The sequence below is a fragment of the Nycticebus coucang genome, chromosome 2 (genome assembly GCF_027406575.1).
Source record: "Nycticebus coucang isolate mNycCou1 chromosome 2, mNycCou1.pri, whole genome shotgun sequence".
Lineage (NCBI taxonomy): Eukaryota > Metazoa > Chordata > Mammalia > Primates > Lorisidae > Nycticebus > Nycticebus coucang.
Window position 1 is genome coordinate 173,849,342 of NC_069781.1, and position 21,805 is coordinate 173,871,146.

The following is a 21,805-nucleotide window of genomic DNA, read 5'->3' on the forward strand; positions in this document are numbered from 1 at the left end:
AGAATGATTAAATATGTCTTGGAAGTTAGAGATAGTAAATTGCTCTGAAATGATTGAAAGGCTTCTCTCACTTAGACCCATTTGCTTACTTTCTAAGAATAATAAAAACCTAAAGACTTGTACTTTCTCTCCTCTAAAAAAAATTTGTGACATTCCAGAGCCCAAATGTCTCACTCAGTGGACAGGAGGAAGAGAGATCCTTCCTCTTGGCCACACTCCATCAAGTCTCAGCCCCCTAACCTTGAGGTTCCTTTCTTGGGGTGTCACTCCAGCATGCACAGGTGCACCTGTGTGTGTGCATCAGCGTGTGGGAAACAGGGTGTGAAGATTCTCTGCTAGGAAGTGGTCCCTGCTCCAAAGGTCCTCTGAGTCTGTGAGGGTGGGGGGTGGGGGGTGGAGAGATAGGTGGGAGATCTGTATACGTGGCAAGATGACACATTAACTTGCAAGCAGGGCAATATTTCAGCCCCTTCACACTTTCAGATGCAACTTTATTTTTCAATTTTATTAAATAGCCACAGTTTCCAGAGTTTTATAAAACGGCTCAAAGGCAATCAATGAACATTTCAGAGCTGCCATAGAATCAAATTCAGATAACCTGGAAGGCTGTGCTTTAATCCAGACAATGCATTGTTTTTATTCATTCATTTGTTTGGTTATTCCCCCCATTTCTTCAACAAATACCTCCTTTAACATGTTTGTTATACCACACTCCTGTGCTCTGTGCTGGAAATACTGTGGTTGGCAGATCAGAAACTGTTCCTGTTCTCCCAGAGCAGTGATTCTCGACCTTCCTAATGCCGCAACCCTTTAATACAGTTCCTGTGGGTTGTGACACACAGGTTGAGAACCACTGTCCTAGAGCTACAGACTACTGAGCTTACAGACTGGCCTCCAATAAAATAAATGACAATATCAAACTATAAACTGTGACGAAGCAGAAGTATATGTTTTTCATGGTTTTTCTTTTAAACTAAGTGTAGAAACCTGAGATAACACACTCATGTCTGAAAGAACAGCCGAGGCCCTACAATGAAAATTTTCAGAGATTTCCTGATGAATCAGCACATGGGGTTTGGAACCTGGATGTGGAGACACCCATTTCCACAGCTCATGATCTGCTGTGATGATCCTAGGCTGTCTGGAATCTAGAGGGGCTGATAAGCGTGGCATCTGTTTAACATCATATCTTGTAGTGCTTTTTATTAGAAAATAAAGTTGCCTACAGAAAATATCTCAACGGTGAAATATTTTAGAATTCCAGCATTTCAGCAAGTATCTGAGGTGCCTTTAATGATTGTCCGCCTTATAGCCTTGAATCTCTTACAGCACCTTTCAAGATCTTTAGAATCATGTGTTAATTGTGACCCAGTGGTCGCTAAACTGTAGGGAAGTCTCTCTCAGTGTGATCTGGAAGGCAAAGAGACGAAAGCTTCCAGCATGCTTATTTTGGGCTCTCTTGGCAGCTGGGGTTAAGCTTCCTCATCTGTGCCACTGATTCGCCACAAGAGAAGGGGGATAGTTTTGCTTGACAATAAAAGCAGGGTCACAGATTTACCTGGTTAATAATATCTTCCAACTTCTGATAGCCAAGGATGAGTTAGCTAACATTATAGGATTTCACACCTACTCTGTTGCGTCATTCAGCCAATTTATTTTCCAAATTTGGAAATGGACGCTCAGATTTTACCTGACTTTGATCTGACTCAGATCTGGGACCTTTACTGGATCTGCAACTTAGCTCTCCTGATGGCCTCAACACTGTGCTGCTGGCTGCCCATGATGAATTTCATTAGCTTACATAACAAGTTCGCTTTGAGAAAAGCATTGTTCTGGTAGGGTGAGCTGCAAAGTGAGGGGGGAATAAAAGTAAGAGTTGTTGTTTCACAGATAAATAATAACCCACGTCAGCAAAGTGATGGGCTGTGGTGTTTACCTTGCCTCCTTGAGCCTGCCTCTCTGTGCCAAACTCTAAGGCTTGGGAGAGGGGGTGGGAACGAAACTTTTCAAAGTACATCTCCTTAATCTTATTTTGATTGTTGAGCCATGTGAAAGTATTAGCTAAAAAGGGGCAGGGGAAAAACTATCACTGTTTTCCTCCAATTTAGAATTACTCTGTAATACAGAAGAGTTATGTGACTTAACAGCACATATATAGTGGAGTATTGACAACTTCCAATCCGTTTTTTCCCTATTAAATCAGAGCCTTTTAATTAATCTGTTCCTGTGCCTGCATACATCACAGCATGTTTTAGTATAAAGTCTATTCCGGGCCAGGTAAAGGGTACATGCGCTCTGCTTATCTGCTCTTATAAACATGGTGGGATTTTTATTTCATCTAAGTAATTCTGATAATCGATATGATGGAAATGTTTGCAGACATTCAAGTACTAGTAGTGAAAGGTCTAGTAGATACTCAATGATATTTTATTTTGTGTTAGTTGAGTTGCCAGTGCTGAGTCGAATGTACTCAATTCAAAAGGGTAGCTCCCTTTTGTATGGCTGAACTGTGTAGATCTCAAGGACCAAAATGAATATTTCATTTTGATTTAAGAAGAAATATATGCATAGTCCTAATTAAATGATAACTAAAGAGATGTACCCTGGCTATAACATTTTTACTTTCCTTTTCCTGGTTACACAAGTAAAAAAGTCATTACTTACATTATGCAATATGAATTTTTTCACTAATTGTATCACATTTTTTCATAATGTAGCATCACTAAATTCTGAGTGTGTCAATAAACAATAATGTTTTAAATTATAATAAACATCATTTTTCTGTTTCTTGAAGAAAAATAACATAATGATGCATCTTAAAAAGATGTAATATCAGATTGGATGAAATATGTCCCCCAAATTCTACAATTAGATTTCCTCATATTTTTTATCATAAATATTATCTGGCTAAATTTTATGAAAAGGTAAAATAAAATCCCTATAAATGCATGGGAGTAGTATAGATTCAGAGAAAAGAATCACTTTTAACTTTACAGATTTAAGAATCCATTTGTACTGACTCTACCTCCAAGAGAGGTTTTATAACTAGAAAAATCTGACTCAGATAAAAGGTGATTTTGATTTTCTTTATTTATTTTAACTTTTGCAGACTAGTGATGGTCTCCTCTCTTTCTTCCCCCATTTCTGCATACAAGAAACGGCCTGGACCATCATACAACACAACGGCTCCGACTTAACAAGAGTCAGAAATACTAATCCAGAGAACCCGTACACTGGGGTTTTCGAGTATGTGGCCAGCATGGAGCAACTCCAGGCCACCATTACCCGTGCGGAGCACTGCGAACAGGACCTCACTTACTACTGCAAGAAGTCACGGCTTGTCAGTAAGGAAGGTGAGCAAACTGAGGCGCGTGTCACACATGCTGCGTGGAGAACTTAGCCAGCTCACAAGGTTGGAATTCTGCCCACGTAGTACATGAGGCCACGGAGGATGTGTGATCCCTGCGTATTTTGGTGCCCTTTGGTTTTCATGGAGCTTTATTCAAAGCCTTGATCATGATTCAGTAGCTCAAGTGGGAATCAGAAAATTGTCTTAACGCTTTCTTTTATTCTATTATTAATTGACCAGGCTGCTTCTGGATTCTGATTTTGGTTCCATGTTTCCCCTTCTAGAACATTTCATGATGTCAGAGTAGCTCAGGCCCTGCCACGTCTGCCTTAAGTAGCCTTCAAGACCTAATTCTTGAAGTTATAATAAGAGCTTTCCAGCTGGCCTCCCAGTTTGCCATCTTTTTGGGTCTCTAACCATCCAATATAAAATCTGAAATACTGAAACTTAGGGAAAAAAACCAACCTTTAAGACATGCTGCTTCCATCATGGCACTGTTCTGTTTAAGAAGCTCTAGTGCCTTTGTGTTGTTTGTCCAATAGAGACGCTTCTGCTGGGATCCCAGAACCACGAATTCTGGCTGCTTGGGCAGCCATCACCCCAGCATGCTGGGTCTTCTGGCAGCGCCATGCAGGTGTCTTTTTCTTTAGATGTCAGAGAAGCTCCTAGGACATTTGCACAAGAAAGCCACTCTGTTAACTATTCACTCTGGCTTGTCCCAAAAGGGGTTGACATTCCAGATCGAATGACAAGAATGTGGTAAGAAATATGTTTCTTATGGGAACAGCATATGTCATATGTATAATCCACAAAAATGTTGAACTAACACTTGAACCTTTTGTTCTTAATTAGCATCTCTTTTATTTACTCTCCACTTAATGCAGCCAGATTAATCTGCCCTTTGCCTGAGGTCCCCCCTCCTCCTTTTCCTCTCTTTCAGAACGTTCTCAGTCAGGGTTTTTACTCCTCCAGTAGCATCTTGCTTAGATCTTGTGTCCCCCGAAACCTCAATCCTACCTGTGAATGAGGATCAGTCAGTTGTAGTGTGGAAAGCATCTGATTTACAGGTTCGCAGAGAACTAAGTTCAAGTTTCAGGTCTTCCATTTACATATAGAACTTAGTTAGATGAGTCTTTGGTTCATAAAATGGTTGAATGATGAATCTTAATCTTTGCTTTCTGTTCTCCAACACGGAGCCAACAGTACCAGGCTCCGAGGGACACTAAGGTACTGAACTAAGTGCGTGAAGCCAGCCCCTGTCAGGTGGGAGAGAGGTTGTCAGCATTAGCAGAGCGGCTCTAACAGTGAGCTCAAACGCAGATTGGCATTTATAAATGAGGGCAAAATTGAGAGAAATCCCAGATTCTCAGTGGGGCTAATGGTTACAACATAAAGCTTTGGAAGTCAACAGAAAAAAATCAATCAAGTACCTTTAGGAGTCGACTGATTTGATGTTGCTTACAGTCTTCTCAGGCCCTGATTCTCAAATGACTACAGTTTTTCCTCTGTATCTTTTTTCTTCCAAGACAAATTGCCTACATGCCTCACCTCCTTTTCTAAAAATTCGCACATAGATATTCTGTCTATTCTTTGCTGTAGTTCCTTGGCATCATGTTTAGTCTTAACTCCAAGAGGAGATGCGGCTGAACATTCATTGTAGAGAGAGATGCATTTGGCTAAGGGAAAAAAAATTTTTTTTTTTTTGAGCGTAGTATTTGCTTCAGGCATGAAGATCTTTCATTGTTATTTCTATAGTCTACAAATAAATAGCTAAGCCATTAAATGGAAGAGAGAATACATACTTCCAAATAAATCTTAAATTACGACAAGGGAGTACCATACCATGCCTATTGTTCAATACACAGCTCATGTATTTTTAGACAACAAACATATTGAGATAAATCAGTGACTTTACGTAACATTCCATAATGTTTTAATGGGCATTTCATGATTTCAAATAAATTTTTCCTGGGTATGTTAGTTACTGTTGTTTATATTTTGATGCCAACTGCTTCAAAATTATTTTTAAAGAAATTTTATATATGAACTTCTCTCAATTCATTTTTATTATCATGACTAAATTAAATAGCAACTGCTGGTTTCTTTCTGACTCATAGAAAAATGTATCAATCATTTAAGCTTAGGTAATAAAATATTTTTTAAAAAGCTTTCTTAAGGAAATGCCATCAATTATAGTGTTCAGCATATTTTTAGATCAAATAAATCTTTCCCTCTTTCTCCTTTTATTCTTTTTAATGGTTTTGGAAGAAAGAAAATATCACATTTCTCATCTTTGTCTTTCAGATGGTGCCCCGCTGAGCTGGTGGATTGGAAGAACCAATGAAACACAGACTTACTGGGGAGGTCCTTTGCCTGATTCTCAAAAATGTACTTGTGGATTAGAGGGAAATTGCATTGACTCTCAGTATTACTGCAATTGTGATGCTGATCTGAATGAATGGTGATTTCTATATGATTTCTTTATACAAGACAAAGATTTTTTTTAAATCAATCTGTCAAAAGCATGTATAGCTAGACAGATACTGAACAAGTTAGTGCAGTGGAGAAATTATCTAGAGGTATGTTTTGATGAAACATGGTAAGGGTTAAGATCAGTGCCTTTTTGAGGGTTTTTAATTTTTTATAATGGACCATGAGGCATGTACGTTTTATTTTTATAATATGATGAGATAGAAGAATCTGTTACATGGGAAGTCCTTTATTCTTTTTTAAAATTATATATAAGTAGGCATTCCATTATTTTCAAAATGGATGTATAGCTGGTTAGCAAAGTACATTTCTTTAGTAATATGCCAATAAAAGCTTTGAACATGTAAATATAATTACATGTTCATAATTATAATTTCCCATAATCATTGTAATATGCAGGTTTTAAATCTTTCTTTTAAAAAAACAAACCATGCCCCAAATAACTAATGTTCTGTGGATTATATTTTTTAAGAGGAATCTATAACATTTTAGGAATCTGAAAATTAAATTTAAAATGTTCTTCTAAGCAGAAAAGCCTTATGCACAAGTTCTCCTTTATCTCAAAGGTTAATAAAAGGTGTTCATTGTATTTGAGGCTCGAGCTGGCATGCGTGCTGCTCTTATTTATTATTTGTAAAGTGAAAATATTTTTAAATATTTATATTCACATTTCAGCATAACATATGTATATGTTGCTAAGCAACTGGACCTGCATGGAAAAATTACTTTAAAAATATTAATAGTCAATCTGGCTGTAAATTTGAATGATTCGATTATAGAATGCACATTAATTCCAGTGATCAATCTGCCATTAATTGAGCTCACCACTTGAATTAGATGTTATTTATTTACTTGGCATATATCAATATTATGTTTTATGCATATGCTTATATGTTTATGTAAAGACTGTTTTATATACACAGAGAAAGAGAGAGAGAGAGATGGAGACTCTTCAAGAATACTAAAAAGGGCTCAGTGCCTAAAGCTCAGTGGTTAGGGTTCCAGCCACATACGGCCACATACACTAAGGCAGGTGGGTTCAAGCCTGGCCCAGGCCAGCTAAACAACAATGACAACTGCAACAAAAAAATAGCCGGGCATTTTGGGAGGTGCCTGTAGTCCCAGCTACTTGGGAGACTGAGGCAAGAGAAACCCTTAAGCCCCAGAGTTGAGGTTGCTGTAAGCTGACACCACAGCACTCTACTGAGGGCGACAAAGTGAGAGTCTATCTCAAAAAAAAAAAAACCCGTAGAAGGAGGACTCTGTATAAAAGAGTGTGGAGCCATGATTGCATTTTTAGTGTCACTTGCTTAGTATTCTTGATACTAAGCAAGTGACAAACTTGCTTTTTTACTCAAACTCTCATTTTTCAAAATTTCTACTCCTTTTAGAAGGCACTCTTCTTATTACCTTTACAAAATATCCCTACACAGAAATATTTTAAAATGTGAATATTGTTAATAATAATGCTTAAAAAAGAAATTAACCAAGTCAACAATAACTCTTTAATGACCCCATAACATATTGTTAATTAAAAGTAAGTTACTTCTTATATTAAATTCTGGTTATGGTAAAGTAGTTTGCATAGAACTAACCCTTTTCAGAAAAATTTTGCGAATCCAGGAAAATGTTGTAAAAACAGCTAGTTGTAGTAATTGGAGAGCAACAAAACATAAGCAGAAAGTGCCTGTGGGTCAGGGGTCTTTTACCCCTGAAAGGATGGAGTCCAGCTGGGTCGGATATATTACATTACTGTTCCTTTTTCCCTTGAGCACATAGATCATATGCCCTGGGATGCCTGGGTTTCAAAGGAAATACTAGATTTTTGTTTTGTTTTGTTTAAGGACAGAATTTGGAGATGCTAGAATAACTGGACAGTGAGGGAGAAAGGAATTCCCAGAAAAGAGAGAGCCACCTGGGGGAGGCCATTGTAAAGACTTTCCTTAGATCCTCAGCTGCCCCTGGAACTGCACACACAGAGGGAAGACTTCTAAGCGCCAAGGAGAGAGCTAAACTGGAAAACAAACTGAACGGGTTGCACACGAGTTCAGTGCCTTCTACAAGAGGAGAGTCAGAATGTGGAGTTTAAGACTTACTAATTGAGCTAGGCTTTGTAAACTCCCAGGTTCCATAGAAATGACAGAAGGTCCATGTATTTATAGCAAAGATTATGTCCCAGAACTGAGGGACAGGATGAAAACTTAAGAGCAAAATTGAGCCAGGTCTGCCCTACCGAACTATTAAACTAAGGACACAGAATTTATTGTGATAAAGTAGGGATTTAACTGCCTTGAAGGTAAAAAGGGAATCTTCAGAGAAGAACAAAATCCAAAATCTTTACAATGTATGATTCATATATTTATATATTAATAACAATCACTGAACATTCCAAAATAGAGTAAACTCTGATCTAACATCAAGAAATTAAAAGCAGTTACTATTAATAAATCTCAGAGCACTACTGTTTGAATTAGCAGACAAATATTTCTAGTACCTCTTATAAACATGTTTAAGGACTTAAACATAAAAATAATCACAATGTCTGAGTAGAGGATTTTTTTTTTTTTAACATTTTTTTTTTTTTTTATAGAGACGGAGTCTCACTTTATGGCCCTCGGTAGAGTGCCGTGGCCTCACACAGCTCACAGCAACCTCCAACTCCTGGGCTTAAGCGATTCTCCTGCCTCAGCCTCCCAAGTAGCTGGGATCACAGGTGCCGCCACAATGCCCGGCTATTTTTTGGTTGCAGTTTGGCCGGGGCCGGGTTTGAACCCACCACCCTCGGTATATGGGGCCGGCACCCCACCGACTGAGCCACAGGCGCCGCCCTGAGTAGAGGATGTTTTAAGCAGAACTACATTATACAATGAAATGTGAACTTTAGAATAACAAAGTCCATCCAAAATGAAAAATTTTAACAAATTGTTCAGTAAGAGAAATAACAACAGATGAAAGCTTAGACCTTCAGGAAGAAATGAAGATTGCTAAAAATTGTAAATATGTTGATAAACAGAAAAGCTAATGTTTCATTTTTTTCTTAATTGAAAAAATAAAATTCAGTGTTTAATTATATTATAAAGTTTTAACATGTGGATTTAAAATCTTACAATAGCACAAAAAACAAGTATGTGTATGTGGGGCTGGTGGCATTAAATAAATTATTCTATAGCAAGCTTCTGACATTCTATATTGTTATACAACATAAAATCTAAGTAATCGGTGGGACCTCACCTATGGTGCACATTGCAAGAGTACATGTCAAATCTATGAAGAGTATAGTATAAATGTCTTGACATAATAATTAAGTGAGGTGAAGGCTATGTTGACCAGTTTGATGTGAACATTCCAAATTGTATATAAAATCAGCACATTGTACCCCATAAATACATTAATGTACACAGTTAATAAAAATTTAATTTAATTTAATAATTTAATTTGATTTGATTTAATAAAAAATTGTTAAGAGTAAAAACAAAAACAAAAAAATCTAAGTAGACTGCAATAAATTAAGGGCGCATTTCATAATCTATAAAGCAAAGATTAAGGCACAGTAAACAGAGGCATAGCTAAAGAGTGCCTAGAGAAAAGAAACTTAAATGCACATAAAAGGAATTAACCAAGAGGAGGCAGCAGAGAAGGAGCAGAGGAACAAGCAATCGTACAAGATGAAAAAAGAAACAGATAGCAAAGTGATGGACCTAAAACCTAATCAGTCATTACACTACGTGTTAACGCAGTGGTTCTCAACCTTCCTAATACCGCGGCCCTTTAATATAGTTCCTGTGGGTCGCGACCCACAGGTTGAGAACCGCTGTGTTAAATGGGTTAACCAACCGTTCCCATCAAAAGGTAGAAAATGGTATACTAAGTTAAAAAAAACTCTGATGATATTCTAACTTCAGCATATGCTATATTTTATATTCTCCATTATGTATTTTCCACAAGGGATATTAAAATGTTAACCATATTTTTGTGTGCTCTGATGAGCAGTTAAATCCTTACTCTTTTTTTTTTTTTTTTTTTAATTTGGCCGGGGCTGGGTGTGAACCCGCCACCTCCGGCATATGGGACCGGCGCCCTACCCGCTGAGCCACAGGCGCCACCCAATCCTTACTCTTTTGTGTGTGTGAATTCAGTTCAGAACATCTAGGTTTTGAAATGCAATTAAGAGCTATCAATAATTTTAGCCATCTTCTTATTATTGTCTTTCAGGACCAATGACACTGGATTGCTCTCGTATAAAGAACATTTGCCAGTAACTAAAATAGTGATTTCAGACACAGGCCGACCACATTCAGAAGCAGCTTATAAACTGGGGCCTCTGCTGTGCCGGGGAGACAGTAAGTGGCCACAATGGGTCATAAACGTGTTTGAGAAAAGTCCCATCTCTTTAGCACAATGTTTCTATCACATTAGAATCAATCAGACTTTTATTGTGGAAACTTACAAGGAAGGTCTGAAATATTCTTTTAGTCAGTCAACAAGTAAGTTCTTCTATGAAGTACAAAGCTATGGTGGCAAACGCTATTAAGATTTTGAGAGAAAGAAACCAGTCAGCATCAGAAAGCAATTAGTTCATGAGTGCATTTCAGCATTCCTGTATTTCTGAGTACATGCTGTTATCCACATAGGAAAGCTTCAGTGCTGTACAGAATTGTTCAAGTTTGTATGAACTTCCTACTGTTTGGTCACTCCAGGGTTGGTCACTGGTAAGTTCAGTTTGTTTGCTGAGGTAGTGTCTTCTTGGATGTTCATAAATGTCTGGGCATTGGAGAGTTAGGCACTTATTTTGATCTTCACAGTCTGGGCTTATGGGAACCTGTCCTTCTTCAGAAGGCTTTTCAGATATTCAAAGGGAATTGACTATTATGATCTGTGACTCTTGTAGACTCCTGGTGGTACCACCCTACTGGACTTGGGTAAGATGCAAGAGAATTCTCTGCATTACGAAGTCTCCCTCTCTCCCCTCACTCTCTGTGCTGGGCTGCTGGGGTTGGGAGAGGAGTGATGCGGGGACTTCTTCATGGCCACCATAGCTGGGACTGTGCCAGGTCATACCTGAAGCCAGATGGTCTCACCTGAAGCCAGTGGTGACTGTTGCCTGGCTATCTGTGATAGTTGTTCAGAGGTGGTGGCTACCTGTGATAGTTAGTCAGCAGGTGGTGAATCCTGCCAGGACTTGGTTCTTCCCATCAGTACAGCGTGTTTCCTTCTGGCCCCTGGGTGGGTCTAGAAATGCTGTGCAGGAAATAAGGCCTGGACTCAGGGGCTTCAGGAGTCTGCTGGTGCTTTATTTTACTATGGCTGTTTTGGTCCCAAGTTGCAAAATCAAGTTCTTTGGACTCTTCCCTTTCCTTCCCCCAATTGGAAGAAGACTGTCCTTCAGCTCCAGTGGCTGGAGTTGGGGGACGGGTGACACAGCCACTAGCTTGGGCACCACCACTGGTGTCTCACGGGTCACGTGTTCCCTAAGTCCACAGGCTCCAAGCCAACACAGCTGCAGAAATTCCCCAAGGACTGCAGGCTTTGTGGCCAAACTGCCATTCCAGGACCTGAGCTACTTTTTGTTAGTCACTGGTGGGACTAGCCTGGTTTCAGGATGAGGACAGAAGGGCTGGTTTAAATACTCCCTCTGTGGATACGAGCAGAATTCTTCCCTGGGCTGTGTTCACCTCTGCTAGGGCAGCCCTTCCCCAGCACACAGACTCTCTCCTCTGGCATTGCTGCCTTAATGCCACAGGATCAGGGAGGGGTGGCACGGGCAACGCAGGACTGTCTTTTCGGCCCTCTTCAGTGTTCTTTCCATGATGTAATGTTCAAAGCAGGCACTTTGATCACTTACCGGATTTTGGTTTTTCTGAAGGTGCTTCCTTGCATGGATAGATATTGACTTTGATGTTCGTTCAGAGGGACGATCACTGTGAGTTTCTCTTCCGCTGTCTTGCTGTGCCCCTTCTCCACAACTTCAATCTTAATTTCTTTTTTTTCAGTGCATTAATACTCTAGACCAGACTTTTAAAATTCAAATATAGTTCAGCAGGAATGATATTTGAAATTCGTATCCACTGTCTGTATATATACATACATGTCTGTGTGTGTGTGTCTGTTGATATGTTTTCAGCAGGATGCGCATGTGCAAGTACATCCATTCATAGATCATTTACATCTCTGAACACAGGTCAGAGACAAATGCATTCATTATGTCTGCTTTTAGTATTTCTAGAACGTGAAATGGAAATAGAAGAAATATTTGTTTACGTTGAAAGCTCCCTAGAATAAAATTTAATTCTAGGGGCCCAACAGAAGAAGAGAGAAGCTGACAAGCCAGTGGATTTATAGAGATACCTAGCAGAAGTTGCCTAGTTAAAAAGCAAAGACAATACTGGCCTATAAAAAGTTATATATACTTTGTAAAAACCTGCCTGTCATTATAGCCATCATCTTGATGTGTATCACCTCTACTTCCTGTTCTGCCGGTAAGCCTTACCCAGTCCCGTGAAGATGACATAGAATATTTCATGGAGAGAAAAATTCTGCACAGAGATGAGGCTGTGAATTCGAGATGCCCCCGGGGAAGTGTAGTGATTTTCATGGCCATGAGGAAGTTGTTCTACACATCACGCACCTTCCACTTCTTGCTGTGATCTTAATCCTGCAGCCCCCCCGGCTGCCTTTCTCTGGGATCTGGTGTGCGTTGATTGAGGTCACTGCCAACTCCTTTCCTTAGGGCTTCTTTCTCCCAAACTTTTGCTGCATCTTAAGTGCACATCGTTTTACATAGAGCAGTGACTCTCCCCCTGGAAGATCTTGCCTCCCGGTGGGTATTTGGCAGTGTTTGGAGATATTTTGGGTTGTCACAGTTGTGAGGGGAGGCAGGATGCTACTGAGATGTAGGGAGAGAGGCCAGGGGTGCTCTAAACCTCCCCCGGTACGTGAAACAGCCCTCCACGGCGTAGAATTATCTGGCCGTAAATGTCAATAGCGCTGAGGTTGAGAAAGTACAGCATTGAACTGTTGTGATAATGGGAACGCGGGGGAGGGCAGCAACATTAGCAATAAGAATTTATGGATAGTTGCAAGTTTAGAGACCTGCTAATTAATCTCTGACTTATTAATGAAACAGTAATTGGGTAATTGGTCTTCTTGACTCCTAGGTCTATTTTTAGGGTTGAGGCTGATCCTCACATGAGGTTATAGACTGTTTTCTGCAGGAAGAGGTTTTTTTTTTTTTTTTTTTTTTTCATTTTCTCATTCAAAGGAGCATTGGCTTCGGAACAACAGATGTCCCTTTTACCCATATGGGAAATTTGTACCCCTGAAGGTGCAATGGCCAAGCCACTCTGTTTCTTTCTAAGTGGGGAACTCCGGGCAGACATGAGGAGTAAAGATAAAGGCTCATGCACTGTGGGCCTTATCAGCAGAGAAAAGGTGTGTGGCTGTTACTCAAAGGCATCAGGACTGGGCATTGAGTCATTCAAGGCTGAGAAATAACAAAAGTCTCAGCTGAAAACCTGAAGATCCGTTATAACAATAGCAACAAAAAAACAACCCAGTGAAATGACCTTTGGGGTAAAACAAGGACATGTGGTTGGCATGGAGCTTAGAGAAGGGGATGCCCTGGAGGGTGAGGTTCCAGCAGCGTAGTGTGAAAGGCAGGGGGACCGGCTCCAGCTCTCTGATCCGAATTAAACCGTTACTGCCACTCACTGAGACAAGAGATTAAAGTTTTTTCTTTGGACAGAAAAATGAAAATGCGAGACTAAAAGAAAATAGTATTTTTGTTTTCTGACACAATCTAGAGATGGTAGAAATTTTATCTCTAGCTACTTTTCCTAGGGGAGAAAACAAAAGTTTTGAGAAAGCAGGACAAATAAAGAATGTGAGACCTAATAGTACTAGAAATGAGCTCATCCTTAATGTATGGACGTCCTTTTCCAAATTATTGTTTTAGTTTTGTCTTTAACATAGGTGTGCCTGAAATTTCCTGTTCCTTCTGCTATTATTGTTGATATCGGGGGTCATAGATAACATCGCTAAGTGCTTTAGCAAAAGTACAAAGGATGTGAATGACACAGCTGCCTTTTAAAGTTGTGCTTCTGACATAAAACTTAGTAAATATTACTCTCCTTAATTAATTAGTTTATTTGCGAATTTGGAGATAAATCTTTTGACCTAGAATGTGAAAAGTTAAGTAACAGGATTCAATATCCCATTTACGTTAAAAACTAACCACACTAGGAACTAGAGAGAACTTCCTCCGTGGTATAAAAGGCATCTATAAAAATCTGATAGCTGATACGTATTATACTTCACAGCCAAAGAGTTAAGTGCTTTCTCTTTATATTTAGGATGAAGGCAAGAAGGTCTGCTCTCACTGCTGCTGTTCAATGTAATACTGGTGGTTGTAGCACAGGTAATAACTCAAGTAAAGGAATTCAAGACATACAGATCAGAAAGGAAGATATAAATGGGTCTATTTATAAATGGCATGATTTTCTAAGTAGAAAAACCCAAAGAATTTATTGGTAAAAAATGAGTTTAGCAAGGTTATAGTTTCAGAACAGAAGTCCAGCACTGACACTCGGGGTTCAAAGTGGTCTTTTGAAATGCAGCAGAAAGACACGTGCAGAGACCTTCTGCTACTTCTGAGGCTCTTGCCACACAAAGGAAATTTCTGGGCCATGATGTCATCCAGCTCCAAGTGCTCAATGTTCATTGTCCTTTACAGAATTTTCCTAATTCTTTTACTGAACCCTTCAACACTCAGATTAAAACCTCTCACCATGAAGTATTGCAGAGTTTTCTAGAGGACATGCCCTTCTTCATTCTCAAAAACTGTTGAACGTATTACACACACAAACTCCTCATACTGGCGTTTAATCCTTGTCGAGCCCCTTAAGAGCAGGGTCCATTGATCATTTATTCCTGTGTTCTTGGTACCTAGTATTATACTTTGCCTATTATATAAATGATAATCAATAGATAGTGGTCTGTTGAGGAATGAGAGTGATTTGTTATATGCATGCAAAGAGACCTATAGCTTGTGAATTATTGGGAAGAGACACAATTAAGTTTTGAATTGCATAAGCAATTAAGTGATGAGCAAATGTATACATTGGTGGTTTTTTATGTGCTTGAGAATATTTGTTGCCTATGGATTTGAAAACAAACTTCTCTGGTTTAACTTAAAATACATATATATGTATTTTTTATTTTTTGGTAAGAGCTTTATTAAGATGTAATTCATCCCTTATAATTCACTCTTTTAAAGTGTACAGTTTAATAATATTTTAGTATATTTACCTAGTACAGTGTATTACACAGAATTGAGCAACTGTCACCAATCAGCGTGAGAACATTTTCATCACCCCCAGTAAACTGGTTGCCATTTAGCATTTGCTCCTGTTTCACTCTTATCTCCCTCCGAGCCCTCAGCAACCACCAATCTACTTTATACCCTCTACAGACTTGAGTGTCCTGGATGTTTCTTACAGATGGTAACACAACATACATGATCTTCTGTGACTGGTGTATTTAGCGTAGTATTGCCAAGGTTGATCTGTGGTGTAGAATGTATCAAGACTTTATCCTCTTTAATGACAAAACTATACTCCATTTCTCCATTTGTCACTAGGTGGGCATAGTGGTTCCGCTTTGTGGAGATTATGAATAAGGCAGCTGTGAACAGCAGTATCTAAGTTTTTGTGGGCGTAGGTTTGCATTTCCCTTGCATACATGTATAGAAGTGAAATTTCTGGGTTATGGTGACCCTGAGTTTGCCTCTTCTGGAACTGCTGTGACATTTTTGGGTCATACTTTGGGACTGTCACAGGTTGCACACGTCACCCCGTGGTCTGTGCTGAGGGAGGCCGTCGTCTAGCCTTCCGCAGCTTTTCAGTTTGCCTTCTTGCTTGATTATATTTCACTGTGAGGTAGGTTTTATTTTTGAAATTCCCCACAGCCCCCGCAACACTCTTGTGTGCTTTTCAGAGTTCTTTCAAACTTAAAAATGTTTGCCAGTTACCTTAACACTTAAAAAATGAACTTGGCTGTGTACATTTTCTTTCCCTCAGTAATTTGTAGACAGTGTTCCTGTTCCTTTATCTTCTGGCATTGAAGGCTGTGAAAAAACATGAGGGCAAATTGGTTTTTCTACCTTGTAGGGACTTGCCTTTTTTTCTATGTGAATACTTGAGGAAATAATTATCTTTAAAGGTCAGTAATTTAACAAGAATATATCTGAGTGTTGTGCATTTGGTATTAATTTTTCCTAAAATAGATATACGTGTACTCTAAGTTGTTATAAGAGTTGTTGCAAATGCGATCTAACTTTCTTCTCTCGGTCTGTTAATCTGAACAAGGTAAGATTTTTAACTCTTCGGCTTTTGAATTTTTCAACCCACTTAATTCATTGTATTGAAATTTTATGTTCAATCAAAGCAACCCTAAATCCATAGTTAGAAGAGATGGCTCTGACTTTCTTGATCAAAGAAATTCTTGATTCCCTGAAAGCAGTTTCTTCATTGTGCCTGCATCGATTGGTACAGCTGTCTGAGAAGTCCCTTCTGCTAAGAATACACTGAATAACCAAAGGCGCATGTAGGTAGTAAATAACTTTGCAAAAGTTGGACTCTTCGACTGGAAAAAGATATTGACTAGTAATTTGGTTAATTTCTCTTTCATGTGGCACACTACATATAAACCATTATAAAAAGTGAGGATCAATCCCATTTCAACAGATAATATAATTTTGTTAGCTCCACTATGTCTGATTATTCTCCACCATTAGAAAATTTATTTTTTTATATTTTATTTATTTTATCTTATTTGATTTTCTTCCTTTAATTTTCCTAAAATTTTTCACCCATTTTATCCCTTCTTTTTTGCCATCTTTTACTCCTTCCTCCTCTCTCATCTTTGTCTTTACTTTTTCCATCACTGTTTCTACTTGCTTAACAAAGAATTTGAGTGGATTTAATGGGATTCACATAATATAACAAAGATGGAATTACTCTAAACTTTCTGATGGCTGCCATGGCAAAGGAAGTCTTATAATTTTATTCAACGAATGTTTATCAGTACCCTACATTGAATTGTTCAAGGCCTTTCCCATATCTCCAGAGAGGAAGAGACCAAGAGAACATGAACAAAAGATACCAAAATGTCTGTATTCTTGGTACTTATGTTCCCTTAATGAGAGATAGAAAACAAACAAGAAAAATACACCAAATGATACATAGTAATAAGAACTATGAAGAAAATAAAGTTGAAGTGGGAGTGGGGCAATTTTAATAGGATTTTAATTAAAGGCTCACTAAGAATGTGACATTCGGATAAAGATCTGAAGGGAACAGGGAGCCAGGCATATGTACCTTTGTCAGGGCACTCTGGGCAGAAGGAAAGCCAAAACAACCACACACAAGTGAGAAGGTAGCTAATGTGTTCACAGAACAGCCAAATGTCAAAGTGTTTGCAGCAGCAGAGTGAGCAAGGGCCCAAGTGGCAGAGGTCAGAGAGGAGCCTGGGGTCCAATCATGAAGGGCTATGAATGAGATTGGAGAACTTTGGAGAATGTTGAGTAGAGAGGTGGTACGATGTAATCTATGTTTTAGTGAGATTGAAAAGAAATTTCAAAGCAAGGAAACCATCTAGAAGAATATAGCACTAACCCAGCTGAGAGATTATGGTAACTTGGACCAAGGGGGCCAATGGTGAGAGCTGTGATATTAGTAGAGTTTGGAAGGAGAACCAAGAAATTTGGCCAATGAACTAATGTAAGTTGCAAAAAGAAGAGTTAGGAATAACACCAAGGTGTTTTGTTTAATACCAGTGACTAATTCAGCTAATCCAAGGCTTGCATTTTCCTTCATTCATCATCCATCTTTATTCAATATAACTCCTTGTACTATTGTGATTAATTTTATGTAAGACCAGTTTACTTTTAAAAAAATAGTATGTGCCTATGTAATAAGTCTACACCCTGGCTATCTCTGTAGAGGTGAGGTTTTGTTTTAGTTGTTCTGATTGTAATATGTAATGCCTTTTTTTGAGCTATGAAAATGAACTATTAATAAAAAAAGTTTGAACAGAGAAAAAAAATAAACCAGTTAAATGGATAGACTTGTCATGAAATTGAGATGGGGAAGATTGCTGCTGGGATCAAGGAGTTGTAGAGAAATATAAGGAGTTGGGTTTGGGGACATATTAAGATTGAGATGCCATTGAACATCCAAGTAGAGAAGTGGAAGGGGCTGAGAGTTCCAGGCTTCAGGTATTTGCTTACAAGGCCGTATCATATGTAAAGCTATAAGACAGACCAGCAGGAGTTGTTGCTGAGAAGTGGAGTGACAGTCTTGGGACATTCCGTAGTTTCTGTAAGATGAGACTGAGAGTTGGCAATTTGCTTTAGCAACGAGGAGGACATTAGTGACCTTGGCAATGGCTTGTTTTTGGCAAGTCATCAGGGATAAAAGCTTGAAATAGATTCATGAAACAATGGGAGGAGAAAGAAATGGAGAAATATAATGGTAAATGGAGAGCAACTAAGATGAAAAGAGTGGGATTTCTAAGATGGGAGAATTAATAGCATGTTTGTGCTGACAGGAGTGATTGGGCAGATAAATTCTTATAGTAGGACAGAATGCAGTTCGTAGGAGGCGATGCAGGCGGGTCAGACGGGGTGGTGGGGGAGCTAATAGAAAGTCTCTTCTGCCTTCTTTTTTCTTATAGTCATCAGAGAAGCTGAAGAATACACGTAGACATGGGATGTTGTATTTAGGGAAAGAGGGTGTGAAATAATCCTCTAAAAGCACAGGGAAGTGAAAACATTAGGGAAACACAGTGTGATTGCCGAGCAGTCTGCGTATTCTATGCTCACACTTGGTATCATACTCTGTGTATCTAATGTGTCCTGACACACAGTATTTTTTAAAACTCATTATATACCCAATCACATATAAGGATATAATTCCTATACGCAGGAATCCCTGGATGATAAGTATATTATGAATAATTTGCTAGTATTTATTTTCAGTTATTATGAGATAAAGAAATGTTTTTTGTTTTTCTGGCCAGGCGAGGCGGCTCACACCTCTAATCCTAGCATTCTGGGAGGCCAAGGAGGGTGGATTGCCTGACCTCAGGAGTTCAAGACCAGCCTGAGGAAGAGTGAGACCTCATCTCTAAAAAAAAAAAACAAAAAAAAAAAAAACTGGGCATTATGGTGGGCGCCTATAGTCCTAGCTACTTGGGAGATTGAAGTAAGAGAATCACTTAAGCCCAAGAGTTTGAGGTTGCTGTGAGCTATGAAGCCACGGCACTCTACTCAGGGCAACATAGTGAGTCTCTGTCTCAAAAAAAAAAAATGCTTTTTCTAATTAATTAATTAATTAATAAATATATAATGGTGTTCTCCAGGCATAGAAAAAATTCAACGTGCCAAATTGCAGATTGGCTATATTGGGCTTCTATACAGATATGCTTACTTAAAAATAGGAATGTCTGTCTTGTAAAATTTGTAAGTGTACAAATACAGAAAGATATTTAGAGATCTTCTATTTCTATTTATAGTCAATTCAGTGTTAAAATTACATTTTAAAAAGATAATCTAAACATCAAGTTACTTTTGACTTTAACCGTATGAATAAAAGAGTCCAACTTTCCTTAGTGTATGTTCGGTAAAAGTCTCTGAATTCTAATTGTACACTTATTTATTTTGTTTTGCTCAAGCCAGAATGACTCTGTTTCACATTGTTTAAATAATTAAATTGAGTCAAAGCTGATTTGATGGTTGCTCCTCTTTTTAGATGGGTAAATGGACTCAAATTTTATTGCCTGATTATGTGTGTTAATGGAGGGATTCAATCACGGGTAGACCAGATTTATGTTGAATTTATAATATGCTCCCCTGTATTTATTCAACTCTTGTCATTTATCAGTTCAAAATAGGTTGCTTCAGATAAAATGGGGATGTCATACTTGGAAGGATCTCCTTTCTAGTTCTGAACTCAACTCAGCATCCCTTTCAACTCTCCTCTTAACGTCGTAGGAATGGCAGGGTCAGTGCAATGGTAAACTTAACTAAATCTCACTCATCTGATTTGCTATTTCCATATTACACCTAGACTCACAGTAATTGAATGCTTGCTCCCAATTCTATTCTTCCAGTTTCTTCTAAAATAAGATTTTCTGGAGTGGCGCCTGTGGCTCAGTGGATAGGGCGCCGGTCCCATATACTGAGGGTGGCGGATTCAAACCCTGTCCCGCCAACCCGCAACAAAAAAATAGCCAGGCATTGTGGCAGGCGTTTGTAGTCCCAGCTACTCGGGAGGCTGAGGCAAGAAAATAGCCTAAGCCCAGGAGTTGGAGGTTGCTGTGAGCTGTGACGCCACGGCACTCTACCAAGGGTGATAAAGTGAGACTCTGTCTCTAAAAAAAAAAAAAAAAAAAAAAGATTTTCTCTATGTATCTTTGAATAACTGAAATATATACTCACACATCTGTGCCTTTGCTATTAATATCAAAAGAATTTTGTGCAAAAGTAATATAAGAATGATAAGAAATATGTTCTTCTTCAGAGATTGTTTGTAAAAGCTTTTGATTATAAAAATGATTTCTGTCCTGTGTAAGAGGAACTTTCACTTGCTGTTTGCCACATCAACCTTACTAAGTGTGTGTGGGCAGGGACAGAGAGGATGTTTATTCTATGAAAATATGTATGAATAGCTTTATTCTTTTTTATACCTGTATGTAAATCACAAACTGTAATTATCTCCAGCCAGATTTTATGTTCTTAATTTTAATTTTTTTACATTGATTCTTATTGAGATTCATAAATATTAGTAGTTGAAAATAATAATGGACATGCTAAAAAGAGGAACCAGTGAATTATAAAACCAATACGTAAATTTTTGTTTTCTGACAATGTAACTATAATTAAATGTTAGGATTTTACTTCTGTTAAAAATATATTTTCCAGCTTATTTTTTAATGGTTAATTAATGGTTAGAAGGTGCATTGACTAGTAAACTATTTTTTCACATCAGCATGTCAACATTTGAAACAACTTTACTTTTAAGAAAGAGCCCATTGGAATTTTTATGCATTTTGATCTAGAGCTAAAAAATCTAACCTAAGAAAACTTAAAGTCTTCTGAGATTTGGTGTGATAACCATGGTCCACAGAGGGCAAAATCAATAAATTGGACTTCATCAAAATTAAATTTTACTCTGTGAAGTCCCATGAAAAGGATAGAAAGACAAGCTACCGACTGGTTAAAAATGGTTGCAAACCATGTATCTGACAAAGGACGAATCTCTAAAATATATAAAGCATCCTTAAAAGTCAACTGTAAAAAAAAAAAAGAAAAGAAACAATCCAATTAAAATATAGGCATAAGGACTGAATTATTTTCCTCCAAATGTGTATGTTGAAGCCATAATCCAAGTGCGACTATGTTTGGAGAGAGGGCCTTTTATTTGCGGCGGGAGAGACCACATCTCACTCTGCTGCTCTGGCCCCTCACAGCTCACAGCAACCTCAAACCTGGGGCTCAAGAGATCCTCTTGCCTCAGCCTCCTGAGTAGCTGGGACTATAGGCACATGCCACCATGCCCAGCTAGTTTTTTCTGTTTTTAAGAGAGATAGGATCTCTCTGTCTTGCTCAGGCAGAACTCCAGAGCACTAGGATTACAGGCATGAGCCACACAGGCCTTTTCAAAGGTTAAATTAAGTCACAGAGTGGACCTTAATTCTATAGAACTGATGTGCTTATAAGAACAGGAGAAGACACTAGAAGTCACTTTCTGTGTGCTTTCACAGAGGAAAGGCAGTGACTCCCGTAAGAAGGCAGTCATCTGCAATCCAGGAAGGGAGGTCCACAGGCAGCCCTGCTAGAATCTTGATCTTGGACCTTTAACTTCCAGAACTGTGAGAAAATGTCTTCTTTTTGAAGCTTCCCAGCCTATG

At 38.6% G+C, this 21,805-nt stretch overlaps 1 protein-coding gene across 4 annotated transcripts in view; it reads left to right on the top strand.

Annotated features, from left to right (window-relative positions):
- The window catches only part of CNTNAP4 (contactin associated protein family member 4), a 269,620-nt gene that overhangs the window by 203,526 nt on the left and 44,289 nt on the right, over positions 1–21,805 (top strand). For all 4 annotated transcript variants that reach the window (XM_053608592.1, XM_053608584.1, XM_053608601.1 and 1 more), the window contains 3 exons: positions 3,156–3,353; positions 5,654–5,810; positions 10,052–10,179. In XM_053608592.1, coding sequence (XP_053464567.1) covers positions 3,156–3,353; positions 5,654–5,810; positions 10,052–10,179 — 483 coding nt within the window. The remainder of the gene's footprint in view (positions 1–3,155; positions 3,354–5,653; positions 5,811–10,051; positions 10,180–21,805) is intronic.